The sequence below is a fragment of the Manis javanica genome, chromosome 7, assembly GCF_040802235.1.
Source record: "Manis javanica isolate MJ-LG chromosome 7, MJ_LKY, whole genome shotgun sequence".
NCBI lineage: Eukaryota > Metazoa > Chordata > Mammalia > Pholidota > Manidae > Manis > Manis javanica.
In genome coordinates, this window is record NC_133162.1 from 127,219,652 (window position 1) to 127,242,027 (window position 22,376).

At 38.8% G+C, this 22,376-nt stretch overlaps 1 protein-coding gene across 5 annotated transcripts in view; it reads right to left on the minus strand.

The window, feature by feature from the left end:
* The window catches only part of RBMS1 (RNA binding motif single stranded interacting protein 1), a 207,896-nt gene extending 185,788 nt beyond the window's left edge, over nucleotides 1-22,108 (minus strand). For all 5 annotated transcript variants that reach the window (XM_036996118.2, XM_036996124.2, XM_036996120.2 and 2 more), the window contains exon 1: nucleotides 21,702-22,108. In XM_036996118.2, coding sequence (XP_036852013.1) covers nucleotides 21,702-21,776 — 75 coding nt within the window. In that variant the 5' untranslated portion in view covers nucleotides 21,777-22,108. The remainder of the gene's footprint in view (nucleotides 1-21,701) is intronic.
* Between the last annotated feature and the right edge of the window lie 268 nt (nucleotides 22,109-22,376).

The window sequence follows — 22,376 nt, forward strand, 5'->3', positions numbered from 1 at the left end:
TGAGAAACTTTTTTGATGCCCTTTTGGCTTTATTAGTGGTTACCTGGTTACTATGGCAACAGGTAAGTAGAAGGAACTCTTGTGAAAGAAAGCCTGGTTTAATCTTTATGTATTTTCATAAAACATTATGGTTAATGATGTGCTTTTATCACACATAAAAATAAGTTAAAATTTCATTGTTGGGTTAGTATCACCTCAAGAATTCAATTAAGCGTACAAAAGAAAGGAAGCTTATGTCTGGGAATTATTACACAAATTCGAAATACACCTTAATGGAAGGCTGAGTCACAAAGTGTGGCAGATTCCATAAATTACAAACACAAACCTTCTTCAGCCTACTATGTCATTGGTCTATAATGGTAGCTGGGTTTCTGGCAAAATTCCTTCAAAAGTGAAATGGAAAAAAGCGAAGTAACTCATCTTCCTATTTTCAACAAGTTCTTCTTGTGTGTTGTGAATAAGTTTACACTAGCTTTGCTAATATAATAGCACTTTAAAATGCCACTTGATACAAGGATTTTAGCAGATGCTTCTTGCTGATATGAATAAGAATTTGTAGATGATCTTGTTCTTTTTAGAAGAGAAAAAAAAATCTCCATGAAACTGGAATTAGCAACCTCTCAATATTAGGGATTTAAAACCATTCTTGAGGGGTGATGGTTGCACAGCAATATGAATGTAGTTAATGCCAAAGATTGTACACTTAAAAATAGGAAATTTTGTTACTGTATGTTACCAAAATGAACAAAAACGTTCTTGAGTTTGTATAGCAAGAGCCATTTTTTAAAATCTGTCATAATGAATGTGTTTCTTTTAAAAGCCACGGTGTCATACATAATTCTATGTCCTATTAAAGACAGATCAAATAGCTTATAGTGTGGAAAAGGTAGGCTTGAGTAGAAAAAAAATAAGAAAACTAATATTCATTAATTTAATGCCCTGAAAAGTATTTTCAGTTGTATTACAGGTAATCTGTCATGATGTGATAATCTGTTTTTCATGAAATAATTATGAACGTCACATGATTATTTTTTCAGGTTCTAGACTTAACACAGACTTCTGAAGACAAGCTAAAAAGAAAAACGTATTATGAAAAGGGTCAAGAGAACACTCAGACCAGACTTAAAGACACTTTATCATAAAGCTGATACATATACACACACATCCAGTAAACCCAAGAAAATAAACAAAAAAAGAAGCCACTAAATATCAAAATATTAAAGAGAAGATATATATTCCTTTACTATATCATCATAGTTTCTTCTAGCTGTGTACATGTTAATTTTTTATCTTCATTCTTTGCATGTCTTCTTTGTAACCAATCGCCAACACATGGAGTCAACTAATATGGTGATTAAGGATGAAATATCCAGGAAACTACAGCATAGATATAAATGTATTGTTATTAATTGACATAGACCTTTTAATGATGAGAACCCTGGGTTATAACTCAGTGTAAATAAATGTAGTCTACATTTGTAAAGCATATACTATGTAACATAAAAGGGTTCTTATATCTTTTCTTCTGCTTTTATTCCCCAAAGCCTCAGGACCTACTCCATCTTGGTTGTATTCCATTTTTTTCCCCGTTACATTCTAGTCACCAATATCTTCAGGTTTCCTGTGTATGGCGACTAGTAATCTGAAAATCTGAAAATATTAGATCCAGCGTCTTACTTCAACATGGATTTCATGCAAAAATGCAATCAGACAGCACCTATCTACTCAACCATTTACTATAGCTACACTGTCCAATAGGAAAGTCACAAGCCATCTGAGGCTAAAAATTTTTAATTTAGTTTCTCAGTAATACTAGCTAAATTTCAAGTGCCCAGAAGCCCTCCTTGGGCCAGTGGCCACTGTATCTGACTGTCCAGAAAAAGAACGTTTCCATCATCACAGAAAGTTCTACTGGGCAGAGCTGCACAACAGGATTGCTTTAAATAGCAAGCTTCTCAAATTTATTTGAAATGACGTGCTTTGGATTACTTTATAATGTCCCTTCAAAGTGTGAATGTCAACATTCAGTTGGTTGTTTTCAGTACCTATTATGCAAAGCAAGGTACAAATTTACGAGCAGCTAATTTTCTTAAAAATTATCCACCATTGATAGCAACAGGCCTGGCAAAATGCTTTGCACAGAGTAGGCGCTCTACTAATATTGTTTATCTCATTCGAGTAATAATGTAGATTTCCAAAGATGACAATAAGTAGCATTGATAATTGAAAGAAACAAAGCTACCCATTTAGAAAAGTAGTAAGTGGCCATTCATTTATTCAACAAATATTTACTGTTTCCTGTATCTCCGACTGCCTCTCCACCTTCTGTGCCCTGGGACGCTGGCCCCTATGTCCTGCATCAAAGGGGTCCTCCTCCCTCTGGTTTCCTACTGGTTCCAACCAGAGACATGGATAGGGGTTCCAAAGGTGGAGGAGAGCGAGGGATGTCTGCCCAATGGGGGCTGGCTGCTGTCCGCAGGTGAAGGTCACTGCTCCCCTGACAGCCCTCTCCACTGGGCCAACCCCTCTAGGGTCAGGTAACTGCTCCCACCCCAGCCCTTCAGACCTTGTGGAGTAAAAGGTGCCCAGCTTCTGCTGCTCTCAGAATACGTCATTATTCCTTTCTGGTTTCCCTAAGTCCTGCCAACACACTTGTAAATATTCTCATTTGTTAAACATCCCTTAAATACCAGGTTTAAGTATGCCGTGTTTCCCAACAGAACCCTGACAGATATAATCATGTACCCTCTCAGATATGGTTCTAAGCCCTTAAGAGAACTCCAGCTAATCCTAAGAAATACTGTTCTTAGCCTTTCTTAAAAATGTATTTGCTTTTCAGTAATGCCCCATCCATTACTGTTATTCAAAAAACTTCACTGTAAGAGTAGAAATTTTCATTTTAATAGGCCTCCCATTTCTGTACACATTATATTCACTATACTTAAGATAGTGTCACTAAATATTTTGGTTTTATACTTCATGGAGAGTTTATATGACAATGATAAACTAGCTTAATAGTAGTGACAGCCTTCTGGCGTGAACAAGGAGTCTAACAGTAAAGCTAGAGATTGAGAGAATTATTCAGGTGACTCAGACTAAAAGCCCATTTCATGTGTGTATTTTAAGCAGAAGGATTTTATCCCTAAAGAATTCTGGCTGTGCTTCATATTTCTCTTTAGCATGCAAAAAATATGAATTCAATTTAATAAACACTTATTACATATATCTACTATGTGCAAAGCACTATAATAGGCACAAAAGTGAACAGATGATATTTCTTAAGACTATTGTATTCTTGTAAAGGAGACCACATGTGCAAACATTAACTGTTAACAAAATGAAACTGTCACTAAATATACATCTAACTTCATTCTATACTTTTTCTTTTCTGGTATCTTGTGACTTCAGTCTTTTGCCCACTAATATATATATTATATTGCATTATAAAGCAAATGTATTATATAGTCTAAATCAAATGTCAGTGAAAATTAAAATATAGTAAAAAAAAAATAAGGAAAAATCAAATTAGTAAACTCTCATGTCTCCAGCCTAGAAATGAATGAGTACATAATCAACACAAATTTGATTGATCTGCCTTGATTTGCCCATGTAGTCCTTAAAATGTGGGTAAACTATGATCAAAAGCTTCATAATATGTTGAGGAAGTTAGATGAAAGGCACTAAAGCAAAACTTGTACTTTAGGAAGTAAACGTGGATCAGAAAGGGCATTCCCTGTATATCTAGGGATAATAATTATTCATGCGCTTATTGGAACCCTAACTTCCCTGTTAGACTTCAAGTCACTGACTGATTCTACAGATTTTTTTAACTTAAATAACGTGCATAACTTCTAAGGTGTCAAGCATGCCCATCTTTCATCATTGAATATTAAGTAAGTAAAGGAAATCCAAACACAAGGATACTGCTGTGTTCTGGGAGAGATTCAGAGCAATTTACACACGAACATTATTGATGGCAAAGAGTGTTGGATCAACATGTTTGTAAAGTGATTCACTGGATCCACCTGAGAGAACTTCCTAGTCCAAGTAGCCAACTGCTCTGTAAAAAAGGCACCCTAAATGCCTAAAAGGCATGTTTCCCTCCAATCTTTAAACATACCACCACACTGGAAACCTCTTTAACTGTGACACTTGTCAACTAATAATGGTCCACAAAAAACTTGGTTTTCTTACAGATAATAGAGGCCCTAACACGATTTTAAATTGCCCACAGCCCTTCCTCTCATTTCCTTCTGTGCAGCCCATGGCTTCCAGAATTCACCAGTGATGGATACACACTCTTACAGAAAGAAAAACAAAAGGTGTGAACCAACCAAAGCAGAGGATTCTTGAAACCGTAAGGAAAAAACAAATACACAAAGCCAGCTAGAGTTGTACCGTAGTTTACTCAATCATGCATTCCGAAGAAGTTGAGAGTAAATCAAATATAACAAAATAAACTCAGCTTTTCCAACTGACTTGAGAAATTATTTCACAAACTATTGTTCTTAATATCTAATTAATCTTTAAGGGGCCATAGTTACTGATGGCTCAATTTTTTTAATTAAAGTATTATTGGTATACAATCTTATGTTGTTTTAAATATACAACACAGTGGTTCAACAGTTACTCATATTATTAAATCCTCACCCCCTCTAGTGCAGTCACTATCAATCAACATAATAAGATGTTACAGAACCATTAAATGTATTCTGCATGCTGTACTACCGTCCCCATAACCAACTTATATTGTGATTGTGAATTACTGTACCCCTTAATCTCCTTCCCTCTTCCCCCTCCACATCCCCAACTCCTCCCCCTTGGTAATCACTAGTCCCTTCTGGGTGTCTCTGAGTCTGCTGTTATTTTGTTCTTCTATTTTGCTTTGTTTTTATACTCCACAAATGAGTGATATCATTTGGTATTTCTCTTTCTCTGCCTGGCTTATTTCACTGAGCAGAATACATTTAGATCCATCCATGTTGTTGCAAATGGGAGGACTTCTCTTCTTTTTATGGCTGAATAATATTCCACTGTGTATATGTACCACATCTCCTATTCATCTATTGATAGACACTTAGGTGGCTTCCATATCTTGGCTATTGCAAAAGCATGGCGATAAACATAAGGGTGCATATGTCTTTTTGAATTAGGGATTTTGTTTTCTTCAGGTAAATTCCTAGGAGTGGAATTCCTGGGTCAAATGGTATTTCTATTTTGAGTTTTTTGAGGAAACTCCATATTGCTTTCCACAACAGTTGCACCAATTTATATTCCCATCAACAGTGTAGGAGGGTTTCCCCACACCTTTGCCAGCATTTATTGTTCCTTGTCTTTTGGATGTTGGTCATCCTAACTAGTGTGAGGTGATATCTTACTGTGGTTTAAACTTGCATTTCCGTAACGATTAGTGATGTGGAGCATCTTTTCATGTGCTTGTTGGTCTTTTGTATTTCTTCTTTGTAGAAATATCTGTTCAGGTCCTCCATTCATTTCTTAATTGGGTTATTTATTTTGTGGGTGTTGAAGCATATGAGTTCTTCATGCATTTTTGTTGATAACCCCTTATCAGATGAGCCATTTATGAATATATTCTCCCACAATGTAGGATGCCTTTTTGTTCTGCTGATGGTGTCCTTTGCTGTAGAGAAGCTTTTTAGTTTGATGCAGTCCCATTTGTTCATTTTTTGTTTACCTCACCTGAGGAGATGTGTCCAGGAAAAAGTTACCCATGCTTATTTTCAAGAAATTTTTGCTTTGTTTTCTTCTAAGAGTTTTATAGTTTCATGACCTATATTCAGGTCTTTGATCCATTTCAAGTTTACTTTTGTGTATGGAGTTAGACAATAATCCAGTTTTTCTCTTGCATGTAGTTGTACAGTTTTCCCAATACCAGTTGTTGAAGAGGCTGTCTTTTCCCCATTGTATATTCATGGCTCCTTTATAGTATATTATTTGACCATGTATGCATGGTTTTATTTCTGGGCTCTTTATTCTGTTCCATTTATCTATGAGTCTGTTCTTGTGTCAGTATCAAATTGTTTTGATTACTGTGGCTTGTAGTAGAGCTTGAAGTTGGGGAGCATAACCCTGCCCACTTTATTCTTCCTTCTAAGGATTGTTTTGGCTATTCAGGGTCTTTTGCAGTTCCATATGAATTTTAGAACTATTTGTTCTAGTTCACTGAAGAATGCTGTTGGTATTTTGATAGGGATTGCACTGAATCTGTAGACTGCTTTAGGCAGGATGGCCATTTTGACAATATTAATTCTTCCTATCCATGAGCACAGGATGTGTTTCCATTTATCGGTTTCTTCTTTTATTTTCTCTCGTGAGTGTCTTACAGTTTTCAGAGTACAGGCCTTTACCTACTTTGTTAGGTTTATTCCTAGGTATTTTATTCTTTTTGATGTAATTGTAAATGGAGCTGTTTTCTTGATTTCTCTTTCTGCTGGCTTCTTGTTAGTATATAGGTTTGTAACAGATTACTGCACATTAATTTTTTTATCCTGCAACTTTGCTGAATTCAGTTATTAGTTCTAATAGGGGTTTTTTGGAGTCTTTTGCTTTTCTATGTATGTCATCTGCAAATAATTTCTTCCTTATCAATTTGGATGCCTTTTACATTTGTGTTTTCTGATTACCCTGGCTAGAACCTCCAGTACTATGTTGAATAAAAGTGGGGAGAGTGGGCATCCTCATCTTATTCCTGATCTTAGAGGGAAAGCTTTCAGCTTTTCACTATTAAGTATGATGCTAGCTGTGGGTTTGTCGTATATGACCTTTATTTTGTTGAGATATATACCCTCTATACCCATTTTGTTGTCTTGATGGCTTAAGTTTAAATTATACTTTCTGTCAAAGACTTAGTGACCTGTAATTACCTTTGAAATATGTAAATGGACTAAGAAGACATTTTCCCTGGCAAATATTTTTTGTAAATTTTGTAAAAAAGAATCACTCTCTCTTATTTGCCTAATGTATCCCAATTTCTTCTATATGCAAATAGCCAGGCATGATATTCTCAGCTAGTGTGCTTAGTAATATCTACATGATCCCAACAGCATGAGGGAAAAGCCATGTCCAAGTGGCACAGTGGGCTTGGTGATGCCACCTACTTTGTATTTTGTTTTCCAAGGTTCTCCACATAACTGACTAAACCAGAACTCCTAAACCCTAATGGTATGATGAAAGCTGCCCACTGTATTCAAACATCTCATGAAAATACAAGACATCCTTGAGACTAGTGTGCAGTGCTTGGCATTAGGAAGATGGTGGTTCCCATCAGAAGAGTGAATGAGAAGGTCTGCCTTCAACAACTAAAGGAGGTTTAATCAGAGTCTCTCTGGGTTTTTCTCTGTTTTTTTGTTTGTTTTTGGTGACCAAACAGGTTACAGTAGGTGGTGTGATGGCAGCACAGAGAACATTTAGTGAGAATGACATCATCTGGATTCTATCCTGCCAATGTGGGAGAGCTCCAGGCATGCTGAAAAAGTGAGAGGGTTTTGGCCCCAGACCCAGGGCTATAAAAACAAAGCCCCTTAGGAATGTGGTAAAGGTAGAATCCAGAAGCAGAACATGGACATGAATAGGCCAGAAGTGATACAGAAAGAGCAGGGCCCAGCTACGGGCTACCCAGATAGTCCGCAAGGTCAAACACATGAGAGCAAAGCAGGATCTGTTCTGCACACCGTTCTGGCCAACCAGCGAAGCAGCCATGCTAGTGGAGGGAAGCACAGTAGTCTGGTTGGCCTGTCCTACACCCGGGTGACCTCAGACACAGTGACCACAACTGATTTCTAGCTAGTAATGCAGATGCCATTCACACCCCAGTCCAACCTCCATGATAAATTTCCTGCAATGACTGCTAAAACTGTGTGGCCTCCGTTCCTCTTCCTTCCTCTCCAGGCCACCGCACCGTCCAGCCATGTGAGGTCAGGCCTCCGCCCTCCCAACCTCCGACCCTCGGGCCACTCCACCCTCCCACTCTGCCTCTCTGGAGTTCTACTCCCATTCTTCACTTTGGGTAGCCTTCCTCATCTGTAAAATGAGAGTACTGGACTAGATTATCTTAGTTCCTTCCAGTGCTAACATTCTGTGATCCTTGGATGTTATAAATTCCCAGAATCATAAAATTTAGAGTTGAAAAAAGTTCAGAAATCACCTATTCCACCTCCTACTCAGCCTACACTAACCTAGCCAGAAATAATAAGCTTTGAAAGTTCTATGTACTTGTTTTTGGCTGGCTGAAAATGGCAATAATCAAAGCTTAGAAACCTTAAATGTAAAGCATGAAAAAACATTTATACATAAGATTTTTAGGACATCTAGAAAAAGTTTGCAGGCACTAAATCCCATAGAGACACATGTTCTATTGCTAGGAAGTTCATATCTAAGCAGCAATTCCAAATCTTTGTTTTCACAGTATCTGGGCAATATAGAAAAATCACAAGAGATGCCTGAAAAATTCTCCAAACAAAACTAATTTTCAATTTATTATGCTTGCAAATATATAAGACAAGGTGATAGGATATCACAACATCAAATAAACAAAGCCTCAAAGGGAGAATAAAGAAAATATAGGAGAAATAGTTTTATTTTGCGATGCAGTCAAGAAAAATAAAAAAGAATGGCATTTGTTCTTAAAGGTTAACTTTCAATTAGGAAGCCACTTCTCAACATCAATTTTGATCTCTGGTAATAAATATTCTCTTTCTATATTCAAAAGAATTATTTTCTTAATAGAACCTGTGTCAACTATCACACTATAGATCTTAAAGAAATCATTGGCTGTATTTAAGAAACAAGCTTTTAAAAATGTAATCGTTGTCCATTGTTTTATTATTATTAATTATTTAAAAGTGGTAAGCACATATGTAAATAAAAAGATACACTCACAGTTTGGAAGATATCAATTCTCTCAAAATTAATGTACAGATTTAATATCATTCTAATAAAAATCTTTTCAGGTTTCTTTTTTATAGAAATTGACAAGCTGAATTCTAAAAGTTACAAAGAAATGCAAAGGGTCTAGAATAGCTAAGATCACTTTGAAGCAAACATTTAATATATTGCTTCAGTAATTAAGACTGTAGAATTGACACGAAACCAAACAAAAAGTCTAGAAAAAGAAACACATAAATGTGGTCACCTGATTTACAACAAAGATGATACTGAAATCCACAGAAGAAGAAGACAATTTCAATAGCATCTTTTCAATAAATGGCGCTAGATCACTCAGATATTCATGGTGGTGGTGGGAACAAAGCTTAACCCTCTCCATGCCAAACACAAAAATTAATTAAAAATGGGCCTGCAGACCTAAATGTAAAAGGCGAACTACAGCTTTAAAAGAATATCTAGAAAGCTATCTTCATGACCTTAAAGTAAGCAAAGTTTTCTTAAACAGACACAAAAAGCAATGATCCTAAAAAAGAGACACATTGGATTTCATTAAAATTAAGAACTTCTATGTATAAAAAGATACTAATCAGTTAGTGAAAGGAAAAACTGAAAATTGGGGTAAGATAGTTTCATACATATATCTGATACAAGATTTGTAGATCTATACTTCTACAATATTTAAAACCTACTATATTTAAAACCCTACAAACCAACAAAAAGGACAGCCTAATATAAAGAGCGACCAAAAGATTATACTGTATGTTACATGAGTTATACTCAATAAAGCTGTTATTTTTAAGTGAGCAAAAAACCTGATAGACACTTCACAAGAGGATACTCAGTGGGCCAATAAATATATGAACAAAGGCTCAGCATCATTAATAATCAGAAAAATGCAAATTAAACCATAGTGACATACCCCCCCACCAGAATGACTAAAATTAAAGACTTGACAATAACAAATAGAGCTGCTGTCTACAAATAACATGTAGAGTAACTAGATTTCTCAGGCTTTGCCAGAAGGAGTAGAAAACTGTGGTATCTACCAAAGCTGAACATGCACACATAATAGCCCAAAACTGAAATAGTCCAAATGTCCATTAATAGCAGAACAGTTAAATCATGGTATATTCTGTAATGGAATATTATATAGTATTAAAAAAATAATCAACAATTGCAGCATATAACATGGATGAATCAACCTAAAACCATGATGAGCTCGAAGCCAGGCACAAAAGGATTCATACAATAGGATCTCATTTTTATGAAGTACAAGAATAGGCAAAACCAATCTGCAAGGACCAAGACTAGTGGTTCCCTTTGGAGAGTACAAACTGGTAAAAGGCATGCGGGTGCTTTCTGGGCGCTTTACAGTGACCTGGGTGGCCATTACATAAGTATATCAACCTGTATATTAAAAATGTGTGTACTATACTCTATGTATGTTCTACCTCAATAAAAATCTCAAGTAAGTAAAATTATCCCACTGGGCTCCATGATGGCATGAATCATACCTTATTTACATATTTGCACCTTCCTGGCCTAATACCATGGCTGCTCAGTGTTTGTTGAATTTAATTAAATTACCAAGGTAGTTCCAACTGTGTGATCTCCATAGATGATTCTAGTACACTATGTCTGAGTTGTCAGTAGTAGAACTATGGCTGTGTGCTTCCTACAGACTCCTTTTAAATTCCCAATGCATTCATATTTAAAATATCTGGCACTTCTCTTTTCCCCGAAAGAAGGGGAGATGGGAACTTTGCATATTGAAAAAGAGCCCTATTTGCTGGGTTTAACAAGATTCAAATCAAAAAGGCAAAGGCAGAGGAAACAAAGAAAGGTGCTGCTCTGGCGCCCTAGAAAGCAGATGCTCATCGGGGCCCAGACACACAGATCACTATCACAACGCGCTTGCTTATCAGAACAAGCTAGCATCAGACCACACAGTCAAATCAAATTTCGAAGGCTCAAAGGATGTGCACTGAAGAACATCCTGTACTGCTGAAACACGAATTTGAATTTTGTGACAGAAACAGAGGGACAGAAAAGAACACCAGATATCACCCACTGTCTTATTTATATTTTAAGACATAATCTATTCCTTAAGAAAAAAAGCACTCAAAATCAACATTTAAGATTTGTTACTAATAGTAAAATCAGAGTAAAATGATTCTTAGCAAGCAAGATACTTTTTTTTAGTCTTCTGTAAATTTTAAAAAATTCAATACTTTTGTGATATATTTTGGATAAAGAATAGTTTTGCAAAATATTCAAGAAATAGAAAAACTGGTTATGTGTGATTTTAAATTTTAGTATGGGTAAAGAAAAAATGTAAACAGCTCCCCATTTCACTATGTCATACTTAAGCTCCAATCTTATTACAAGTACACAATTGTCATAAAATACTTTCTATTATGCTAATTATTTTCCCTTTTGTTCAAAGTATTACATCATGTCTGCACTTCTGGGACATACTTCTACCTTACCAAATAAAATTTTATTTAAATTTCCATATAAAGTTGGATAAGTAATCACACAGAAAATCCGATTCAAAGACGCAACTGTAGTTCACAAATTCTTAATGATAATCTGTAGCATTAAGAGATAGTAGAGATTTTTTTTTAATCAAATTAAGTCTGACACTCTTGGTCCCTGATTTGGGCAGGTGCAATTGGAGAAGCTTGTATGTGACAACAACCCTGACAGATCTACCACAAGCACAAACACCTGTGGCTGGTCAGAAGTCAGTCTTGGTGTACAGGAAGACTGGGCAGGAGTAGGGGAGAAGGCAGGAGGAGCCTGCGGGGGACGGAGAGGAAGAGGAGAGGACACATCCTTGGAGACTGCCCAAACCCATGGACCTTATCTAGCTCTTCACTCCAGAGTTAACCCCCACTCCAGAAACAAAATACCAAGGAGGAAGGGTGTTCTGGCCCAAGGCAAACCTGCTATGAAACCAGCAAAACCGAAATAAGTCAAGGGAAAGGGTAGGTTGAGAGAAAGGCCTTTTTTATTGCTCACAGCTTGCTCAAATTTTACTAGCTAGGCCCGACCCTGACTGTTTCCTCTATCTGCCACTCACACTGTGCCGCCTCAGCACGCCCTCTACTTCCCACCAGCCCCTTTCAGGAGGAACTCCATTGGCCAGTCCTTGGTGACTGACAGATGGCACACCAATTACATACCAGAATCAGAGGGGAGAAGAGAATGGCTATTCTCTCTCCAAGCCTTGCTCCAGGGGCTACAGTGGTAAACACCTACTGATATGTAAACAGACTTAAGGCCAGGTGGGAGATTCTGGAAATTCTGCAGTTTACCCCACACATGATCTGACTCCTCCTCTTAAGCATAGATTGGTTGTTTTTATCCTCCTTTCAGGGTAAGATTCTTAGAACCTGTGTTCCATGAGCTGAGTCTCAGTAAAAAGTGGCGATTAATGGGAATGCACCATCATCATCTTAGAGTTTGAGCTTCCTGTAAGAGTTATGAACCACTGTTGGACCAGTATGAGGTGAAAGTAAGAGAAAAATAATGGAATGGGACAGTTTGTTCCTTGTTGTTTTGTTCCCTTCTTGTTGCCAGCCTCAAGAGCTGTTGGCTTGATTCAGTGGTAGAGAAGAGCAAGGAGAGTTATGGGGCTGTAATAACCCAGCCAGGGATGCAGTAGGGATGAAAAGCACTACTTGGCTGGAGAAAAGGGAATAAGAGTTTATCTCTGAGCCCAGCATAGGAAAACAAGTGAGTGAGGAGCTGGTCTCCCCGGAGTGAGGATTGAGGAGGGATCCCAGGAGTCTAACCCCACTGGTAAGCTCCAGAGCCCAGAACTCCCAGTTTTGTGAATCCCTGACCTACATGCCTTCACAAGCCACACCTCCCATCTCTTCTTGAAACACAGTCCTCTGTCCTAGAACCTCAAAGGCCTGTTGGAAGGATAGCAAGGAGCTCCTGTCTTTCCACTACTCCTCAGAGGAGTTAGAAATATCTTCCCACTTCCCTGAAGGACACAAAGATGGGTTCCAGAATTCCAGCTCTGAACACACGCACTGCCCTCTCTGTGAAACATTGCTCTGTGCAGTGATTTGATTCTATGGTAGCATTAATATGAAACAACTTGATGTGAATTATGAAGTGGGTTGCTTTTTGGGGGTGGGGTTAATTTATTTTATTTATTTATTTACTTATTTATTTAAGGTATTATTGATTTATACTCTTATGGAGGTTTCACATGAAAAAACAATGTGGTTACTACATTCACCCCTGTTATCGTGTCCCCCCCATACCCCATTGCAGTCACTGCCCATCAGTGTAGTAAGGTGCCACAGGTTCACTATTTGCCTTCTCTGTGCTACACTGACTTCCCCTGGATCCCTCACACCATGTGTGCCAATCATAATACCCCACAATTCCCTTCTCCCTCCCTCCCCCACCCTTCCCCTTTGGTAACCGCTAGTTGAAGTGGCTTACTTTTAAAAGCTCTTATGGGATGGCTGGGGACCCTATCATTAAGGATAACAATTTATATATGAAATATATTAAACGAGTTTCAGATCCTAAATAACTGATAAGTGAACTTTTTGGAATAGAACTTACTGGAAATACAATTCACTTGTAAGTGAAGGTATACCCAACCACTGAACAAATCACATAGAGCTCTAGAAAAATAGCATCTGCCTGGCTACAACATTTTTGCTGTAGAAGTTTCTCTGGTAGTCAATTTTTCGGTGTTGTTGCTTTTATTTTAATAAAAAGATGCAAATAATTATGTGGAATGAAACCTAAGAAGATGGTGAGATTAAGAACCTTGTTTTTAAGGCTTCCATTTTCAAAACAATGAAATTAATCAAAGCTGTGCTTCATAGGAGGCAGAGAGGGTCTTGGGTGTGTTTCAGTTAATGATCTGAAAATAAGAAGCGGCAAATTTTTTCTTTTTATAAATACCTCCATTTGTCAACACCTGTTTGATGATGAATCCAAATTGCTCCTGAGACAAAGGTAAAGTTGATGGGATTACAGATTACCAATAAAATGTACTTTTCCCTATAACCAAGTACTTTACCTGAGACTTTATAAACTAAAAATATTTCATTGTTATTCTACAGGTAAGGAAGGGTTTGGAGATTCTAGAGTACAAATATACTCCAAATTGCAACTCTCAGAATCACCAGGTTTAAAAAGTATTAAACAGGGGAAACAGCACTGTGTCTCATTTGAGGAGCTTAAATTTAATAGAAATGTATGTCTATAATCTCAAGTCATTTTGATGGTCCCCCCCAAAAAAACTCAAGAGCACAGTACTCCGTGATGCATCCATCTAATTCTGGCCACTCTAATTAGGAGAATTTTCAACTTACAAAAAGACAAAACTGGAATCATAAAATGGGCCCACATCCTTGCAGAGTTGGGAAGATGGTGCATTTTCCTTGAAGGTCCATAAAAATTATTTATGATACCTATGAAATGATGAAGTTTTGTTGCACAAAACTTATCCCTAAAAATCATTCTCTGGGACCCAACAGCCCAGTAGCACACGTGGTTCCATGAGCAGCCAGAAAGATGGGGTCCCTGGCTCACAATGGGGCCAAAGAGAGGACACTATGACTCCTGAAGACATTAGTTCCATTTGTGGAGGGGAGTAACAGTATGACCAAATAAAGAGTATGAATAGCTATATCCACAAAAGATCAAGAATAATGAAAATCTGTTTTTTCTGTAAGAAATGCCAGCTCACATTACATTATCAACATGTAGATTGCAGGCACACAGTGATGTAATTAGCAGCATAACAAAATTCCAAACATTTTTCCCCTTTGTGGTGAGCAAGGCTAATAAGTTAGGAGAACTAAACATCATTTCAAGTGGATTAAAATGATAAAAATAACATTTCTGTATAATCATTATGTCATCATATAAGGATTATATATTTTCTCAGCCTGTCACAACCCTAAAAGGTTGGCTTAATAGCACGTTTAAAAGCATCAAACTGGAAAAATAATAATGTGCATCAAATAGGAAAAATAATAATGTAAAATAGGGTAATTGAATATGAAACTTTGAGGGGAAGGAGAGTACAAAAAAGGTGTTATTCTTTAAAATTCTAAGTACTCAAAACAGGATTATAAAGAAAAAAATCAAGAAACTACTATCAATTCAAGAAATGTTCATTCATTAATCTAAAGCCCAATTTCTTTCTAAAACTCCCAGGTTTACTGTAGCTTTTATTAATGCTTTACTTTTTGTCAAAAAACACATGGCAGCGTCTTTCATCCCACATGGATCTCTGTACTTTTTCTGTCACTCAGAACCTTGGCTGGTATGCTGCCTTTCCACATGTACTACTTTGTAAATATATTTATTCTTTCATTTCTTGGATTTTGTCAATTCTGTCTTTCCTGGGAGCTGATGAGATGCTGCAGGGCGAGGACTAGATATTACACTTCCTAAGTGCAGAGCATGGTGCTCTGGGGTCACTGAGGAAATACAATCCGTTAGTTAGTAGTCCTTCACGAGCTTCAGCAATTTTCTGACAAGCTACTACCTTAAAACTCAACCTGATACCGAATACAGATGTTACAGCCCATGTGGGAAATCATCGACCAGAGGTTGAACTTGTGTTTACAGTACTGGATTTATAAAGAGGTAAACTATTCATATTAGCATCTAATCTCTCTTCTAGAATCTAGGTTTTCATATGCATCATCCAAAAGACTGCCTCATCCTCTAAAATGACAAATGCACCCACTAATGAATTAGCTATACGGCATACAAAGATGGACAATATTCAGTTTTACCCGTTTTCTCCCTTACAGGGTCTAGATGTTGATTTTTACCCTCTCCTTTTGGTCTCTCTTTCTCTCACCATCTTTGATGCACTTATTTTCTAGTGCTTGTTTGAAAAATTAAAATACTCATATAATTATGTTAAGGAGACTAGATGCATTAAGCAAAAATAAGGAATTCAATTATGGAAGATACACATTCAGTTTGTTTTTGCATAGCTGCCACCAGCTTCTTTACACTTTTCCCCTCATATTAACAAATGTTTAGTTTCTGTTAATCAAATTTTTGGGTGTGCTCCAACTTGCACGTGCATTCAACATATCATGGTTCTAAGAAGACATTCTGTGTATCATCCACCCAAACTCCCAACGGTAAACGTCTGAATCATCCAAGTGCTGCCTTGCATGAGGCACAGCCAACTTCCATCAGGTTTTACTATTTATTCATCAAAATGACAGGGCAGAAGAAACCAGAACATTTACATTCATTCCACAGACAATCCCCAAGCCCAATGTTCAATTTGGGATATATGGTTTGATTTTATACAAAGTATTATGGTAGAACACTTAAATCATTGACATATCATTACTACATTTTTCTTTAAAATAAGCTATGTTACATTGAATAAAACATTTCCACTTAAGGTGACTTGATATGTCCCGATTATTCCTGTAATATCCCAGTGAGTGGGTTAAGAAGCTAGATGGCTGAATGTCAGTTTAGGGTTATATAACAGTCAGCACCTGAGAGAGAACTCTAATTCTGAACACTTCCAGGCTAGTTTATATGTTAGTTATTACTCACTAAATGAACAAATGTTTCTGCCAAGTCTGAAATACACTGAAAAAAGGAACTTTCTCGAAAATTAAGCAGGAAATGGCTGGATTGTGTTGGTGGAGCCAATGATAGGAGGCAGAGAAAGACTGAGTCACCAATTCATTGCATGTAACATTTGCTCCCTCCATACAATATCTGAGATTTTTTTCTGGCACCATGTTCTTTAATAAAGATTGTACAAAAAAGGCACTTTTGATTCCATAAATTAAGCACTGACCAGTTGATTTGTGATTCATTTTTGGGATCTTAATCATTTCATAAAACACTTGAAAGTTTTCATTAGAGGAACAAAATAAATCGAAACACAAATCAAACTACACTGAGATTTCATTAGAAAATTAGGTGGGATTATTTTATCTGTAGATTTTCGTCTGAATTTTTCTTTCTGATCTAAAAAAATTTTGCATCCACTTATTTTAAATAACAATAATCACTAACAAGCATTTATTTGGCATCTACTGTTCTGTGAATCAAGAAACTACAGAGGTGTTGATATCCTTTCAAGAGAGTGGAACAGGTAAGATGATGGCTGGGGAAAATAAACTTTAGTGTGCTGAGCATCCACTAAACATAAACTAGACAAGAAATTCCTCATCATTAGAAAGAATGAATGAGATTTAAGTGTCCATATCACTTTTACTAAGCACGTAGCCTTCCACACTAGGTCTTCTTCGTATGTTTTTCAGCGGTTAGGCAAACATGAGGGCACAGAAGATGGTCTTTCCTGGAAAGTCTCTCTTTAGTAAAAAGAAATGGAGAAAAGATCCCTTTGTCTTTAGCTAAAAGACTTATAACTTAAAATTTCAGTATTCGTCAAGTAAACTGGGTAATTTTAAAGTCCCAATAAACCTTTAAGCAAAATACAGCCTGAGCAATGTACCAGTCAAGTTTAAAACATTTTTCCCTTGGACACGTTTTACATTCAATTTGCCCATATTTGAATTTAAATACAAAGCCAAGACTGCCAAACAGTAAGGCATATCTAGTCATGCTGATATTAAATGATTGAATACTTTCCTACTTCTCTCCACTTATCTTTTCCTGTTCTCTTCTAGTAGCTTAAGATTGGGCTCCCAACATATAAAAAAAAATATGTATTATGGGAAATTCAAAAAGTTAATAGCTATCGGAGGGGAAGGATGCCAAAATACTGCATTATAATGCATCTTCATTTTGATATGTCCATGACCTTGAGTCTTCCAACACCACTTCCAGATAGCCACAATATCCTACTCACCTAAGGACATATGGTGTATTCATTGTATAAAATACTGCATAACTGTATCAATACATTTAAGCAAACTTAATTCACCTCACAAATGTGGTTACTTGTTAAGACAAAAAGCTTTCCAAGTCCCAACATCATGCGTCTGGAACCGCCAATCCACCTACACATACTCAGTACTTCTATGGCTCAAATCATGACCCCTAAATTCTGCAGAAACAGCTGACATAATATTCATTTGGCTACAACTAAGTGCAAGTTAAGGAATTCAACAAAATGTTAATGCACACAAAGATTCAATTCAGAAGAACCGTTTTGTTCTAGTAGTTTTATTAATAGAATTCCAAATTATGTCACTCATTTTTCAGATTTGAACTAGGTATGTTCAAGTATGTTCTTTGGGATACACTTATAGAAAAATGGCTTTAAAATAACTGTTTTAGAAACAAACATTTCTTTAGTATAGAAAACAATACTGTTGTATATGTGAAGACTTAAAAAAACAAACATTCAGTATGATATATTTTATAGACATACTTTGATAACTATGCCTAACGATCACAAATGTGTCAAATTGCTTTTAGTAGGTAAAAAATATTAGCTAGCCACAGAAAGAACATTTTGTACTTTCCTTCAAAAGAAATAGAATACGTATTTGAATTTCCATAAATATATGCATACATTCACTGGCAGTAATATATGTTGTAGTACCTTTGAAATAAACGGACCATTATTCAAAAGTTGCCTTTACAAGTGAAATTAATGCAGCCATTGTTTGAAAATGTGTATATACAAATCTTAAGGTTAAAATACGTTACATTATCAGGACTATTTGCATAGCTTAAAAGTGGATACAAAATTTAATTTTTCACAATGTAGTGTACTTCGTTTTATAATTCAGAAAATCCTTTAGAACAGTATGTGGTTGTATGTACAAAGCTACACCAAACTACAACTTAGAATGAATGTGTCAGGTGATAAAGAGAACCTGCTATGATAAGACCATCCTGACAGAGAAATAGCAAAAAAAAAAAAAAACCCCAACAAGTATGTAAAACCAGGTTCTTGAAATCTGTGTTACTCTACAAAGTACTATGAAAATTTCACAATTACTTTCATTTCCACTCATGCATTGTCCTTCCATAACATATTCAAATTTATTTTATGTTTAACATAGCTGTATTACTTTTTCTGATGATTTTCTCTTTCTGTCAAAGCACAAAGCATACAGGGTCATACACTGTAGTTCAACTCCTTAGGTTGCTTGGTTTGTTCTGTTCTGTTTTGTTTTTTGGTTAATTCAATGTATAATTAGTATGTTTTTATGGGGAAAAATTACTGAATAAATTTCCCCAAGCAGACTCTGATTGGATGATTAACACACAAGAATGCTTTGACATATTCTCACTTTTTAAAGTATGGTAATGACACTCATTTCCAAGTGCCATTTTAATTGCCATCTATTTCTTTGGTGCCAAGAAATCCCATCCGTTTATTTTTTTCTCAGTTCAAAACAATCACATCCATCTCTTGATCACAAGCTTTAAGTCAAACATCATTTTATAAATAACCGTGCCATTCCTCAGTTTTTGATACAGCTTCCAAACAGAAGTTTCAGAACAACTCAACTAGCAAACACATCACTGTACTGTAAACAGAGTGATGTTTTCTAGCCTGTATTTCAGGAAGGTTAAAACACACAGACAGCCAAGGGTCATCACTGTAGACAACAGATTCTGAGTGAGTTTATTAACTCAAGTAGATTAGGCAACACCTGTTTTTAAACTAATTACAAATCAAACAAAGTGTCTATTTTTTTTTAATGACTCACACTAGCATGTTACCAACAGATATGTAAGGGAGAAAAAAAGGTGTGTGTTCCACCTGTGTTTACCTAAAATCTGCATCTTGTCACTTCATATTTTTAGGAGATGCTCCTTTCTAAGATAATCAAAATACTTTACAATAGGGAATTTTGACTGAATTTTCAAACTTTAATATCGTGTTATATAGGTCAACTGAGTACATGCATCTTTCTGCAGAAACAAAGAGATTCAGAGTAACAGGATTTCAAATTTCATAGTAGAAACAGCAAAAAATGTTTTGAGGATGTCATTTACCAGAACACAAATCAATATTAAATGCTTTATGCAGGAAGCACACTTTCAGAAAATGGGTCCTAAAGCTTTCTGGGATCCAACCCTAATTACTACAGCAGGCTTTTGCCGTTTGTCTCTCTCTTCAATTATTTATGGGGCAAAAGAGCCAAATGGCATTGCATTAGCTATATTAAATGCCATGTACTTGGTTTCTAACTTACTAATGGTTCATAAAAATTACTAAGGTGAATGTGTCTGTAGAAAAATGGCCTCTTTTTCTTCTACACCTGAGTGTATGTATTTATTATGCATATAGTTAAGTGTTGAATAGGCTGTTCTTTAGGCACCCTATGCTGCATAATTTAAACAAGTGCATTAAACATATACGCTATCTAAAAGGCAGTGCGTTGATTACACCTCAACATTTCTTTGAACAACTCACATTCACAATACAGCTCACAAAAATAGGAACACTGCCCTCCAGTCTCTGAAAACAAATACGTTAGGACCACACAGAAATGAGTAACGGGTGTGCTTGCTGCTACCACCTTGCTGTTTTCTGTTCACCCCAAAGTAAAATGAGAATCGGAGGAGTGACAATGAGGCCCATGAGTGCTAGGAAATTTCTGGTCTCCATGCTGACAGGGTCGTTTTCGCATGGACAAATGCACAGCTATGTTGTAGGTACGTAACAGGGACCACACACACTGCAGGAAAGCAAAGCTTATCAAGGTTGGATGGGACATTCTTTGTACCAGGTCAGAAATGCCCTCTGCCAGGAGGCAGGACATGATTACAACCTCCCAAAGAAAGTTCAGACATTGCATCCATACTTGATTCTTTTGAGATCGAGAAGGGCATCTGGAACCCTGACAGGAGATGCTAATTGCTGGAGAAGGCTGATGACCCAATGTCAGGTTTCCTCTCAAAACTGTGGAAGAAGCTTCCAAAGCAGTAAAACTCTCACTCTTCACAGACCCAGTAATTTTTCTAAATGAGTTCAGAAGGCTGTCACATTCTTATGTGAAAATAAGACAGACCCACTAACAAACTACCTAGGGTCCCTAGAAAGCCAGCCATTTGTATGACTGCATGTCATCAGCTGTGTTACCTAAGAGTATGCCAAGGCCCCCTCTAAGAGAACACCATTGGAAATCGATCCGTGGTAAACACATGAGGTAGTATTTTCCCAAACACAAAGTCACTTCTTTCTCGGCACTGAAGTCTGCCCATTGTCCCTCCTTTGCAAAAGCTACAGGGAAGATTAAAAGGGACATCAATGAACGCTGAGTGAACTTTGGCCACTTTTCTACCCAAAACACCAGCGTAAAAGTAGAAATCAGTAACCAGGTGAAGTGCCACACCGCACAAAGATCAAGGCGAGGGGCGGGCGCGCAGGGCCGGAGGCGGGGAGGGAAGGTCGGGGCCCCCCACCCCCAAGCCCCAGTCCGCACGCGGGGGGCTGAGGGGCGGCCCCGGGGGGTGGGAGGCTCCGCGCCCGGCCGGGGGAGGCCGTGAGTCCCAGCCCGCCAGGCGGGGCCCAGGAGCAGGGGTCGCAGAGGCGCGCCGCCCGCGGGTCCGGCGGCCGAGCAGCCTCCACGCGGCGAGGGGCGCCGCCCGGCCCCGCGCCCCTCCGCGCTCCGCGGGCCAGGAAGGGGCCGGCGGCTCTTTCCTGTCTAGTACCCTCACCCCCACGCGGCTCTCGGTAACCCGACGCCCGCCCGCGGCCCGCGCGCCCGCGGCGCTGCCCAGGCCGGCGCTATAGTTAGCAGCCTCCCGCAAGTCCGCGGGGGCGCGGGGCCCGGCGCCCCTCCCCGGCCCCCCGCGCCCCCGCCCCTCCCCCGGCGCCCCTTCACCTTCGCCTGCAGATACTGCGGGTAGTAGTAGGTGGCGTACTGAGGGTACATCTGCTGTTTCCACACTTTGCCCATGAAGCTGGGAGGGAGCCCGCCGTGCAGGGTCGCGGGCACTTCGGGGTTTCCAAGTCTCGGCCGCTTCTGCCTCTCCCTTTCCGGCGGCGGCGGCGGCGGCCGCTGCTCCACCTCCCAGCCGGGACCAGACGCCCTCCTCCCCCGCCGGTTCCTCCGCCCAGGCCGAGAGACCGACGCCGCAGCGCGCGGCGGGCACCCCGAGCAGGACGCTCCCAAGGAGTTGCCTCCCCGAGCGGCCGAGCCCGGAGGCTGCCGAGGGCTGGCGCGCCGGCCGAGCGGGGCCGGGAGGGGATCAGCGCGAGAGGAACGTGCTGCTGCGGCGGCGGCGGCGGCTGCGCTCGGTGCCAGGCGGCATCTGGGGTGGGTGCGCCCGACGGGGAGAGGGGAGAGGGGCCGGCGCGCCGAGGCCGTGGGGGAGGGGCGGCGGGGCGGGGCTTGGGCGCCGCGGAGCCCGGGCCCCGCTGGAGGTGAGGGCCGACTTCCAACCACTCCTCGCCTCCCGGGCTCGCGGTGGGACGGGCAGAAAACCCTGAGAGCCGCTTTGTGTCGGGGGTGGAGGGTGGGGGCCGGCCGGGGGGACCCAGCCGAAGAACTGCAGAG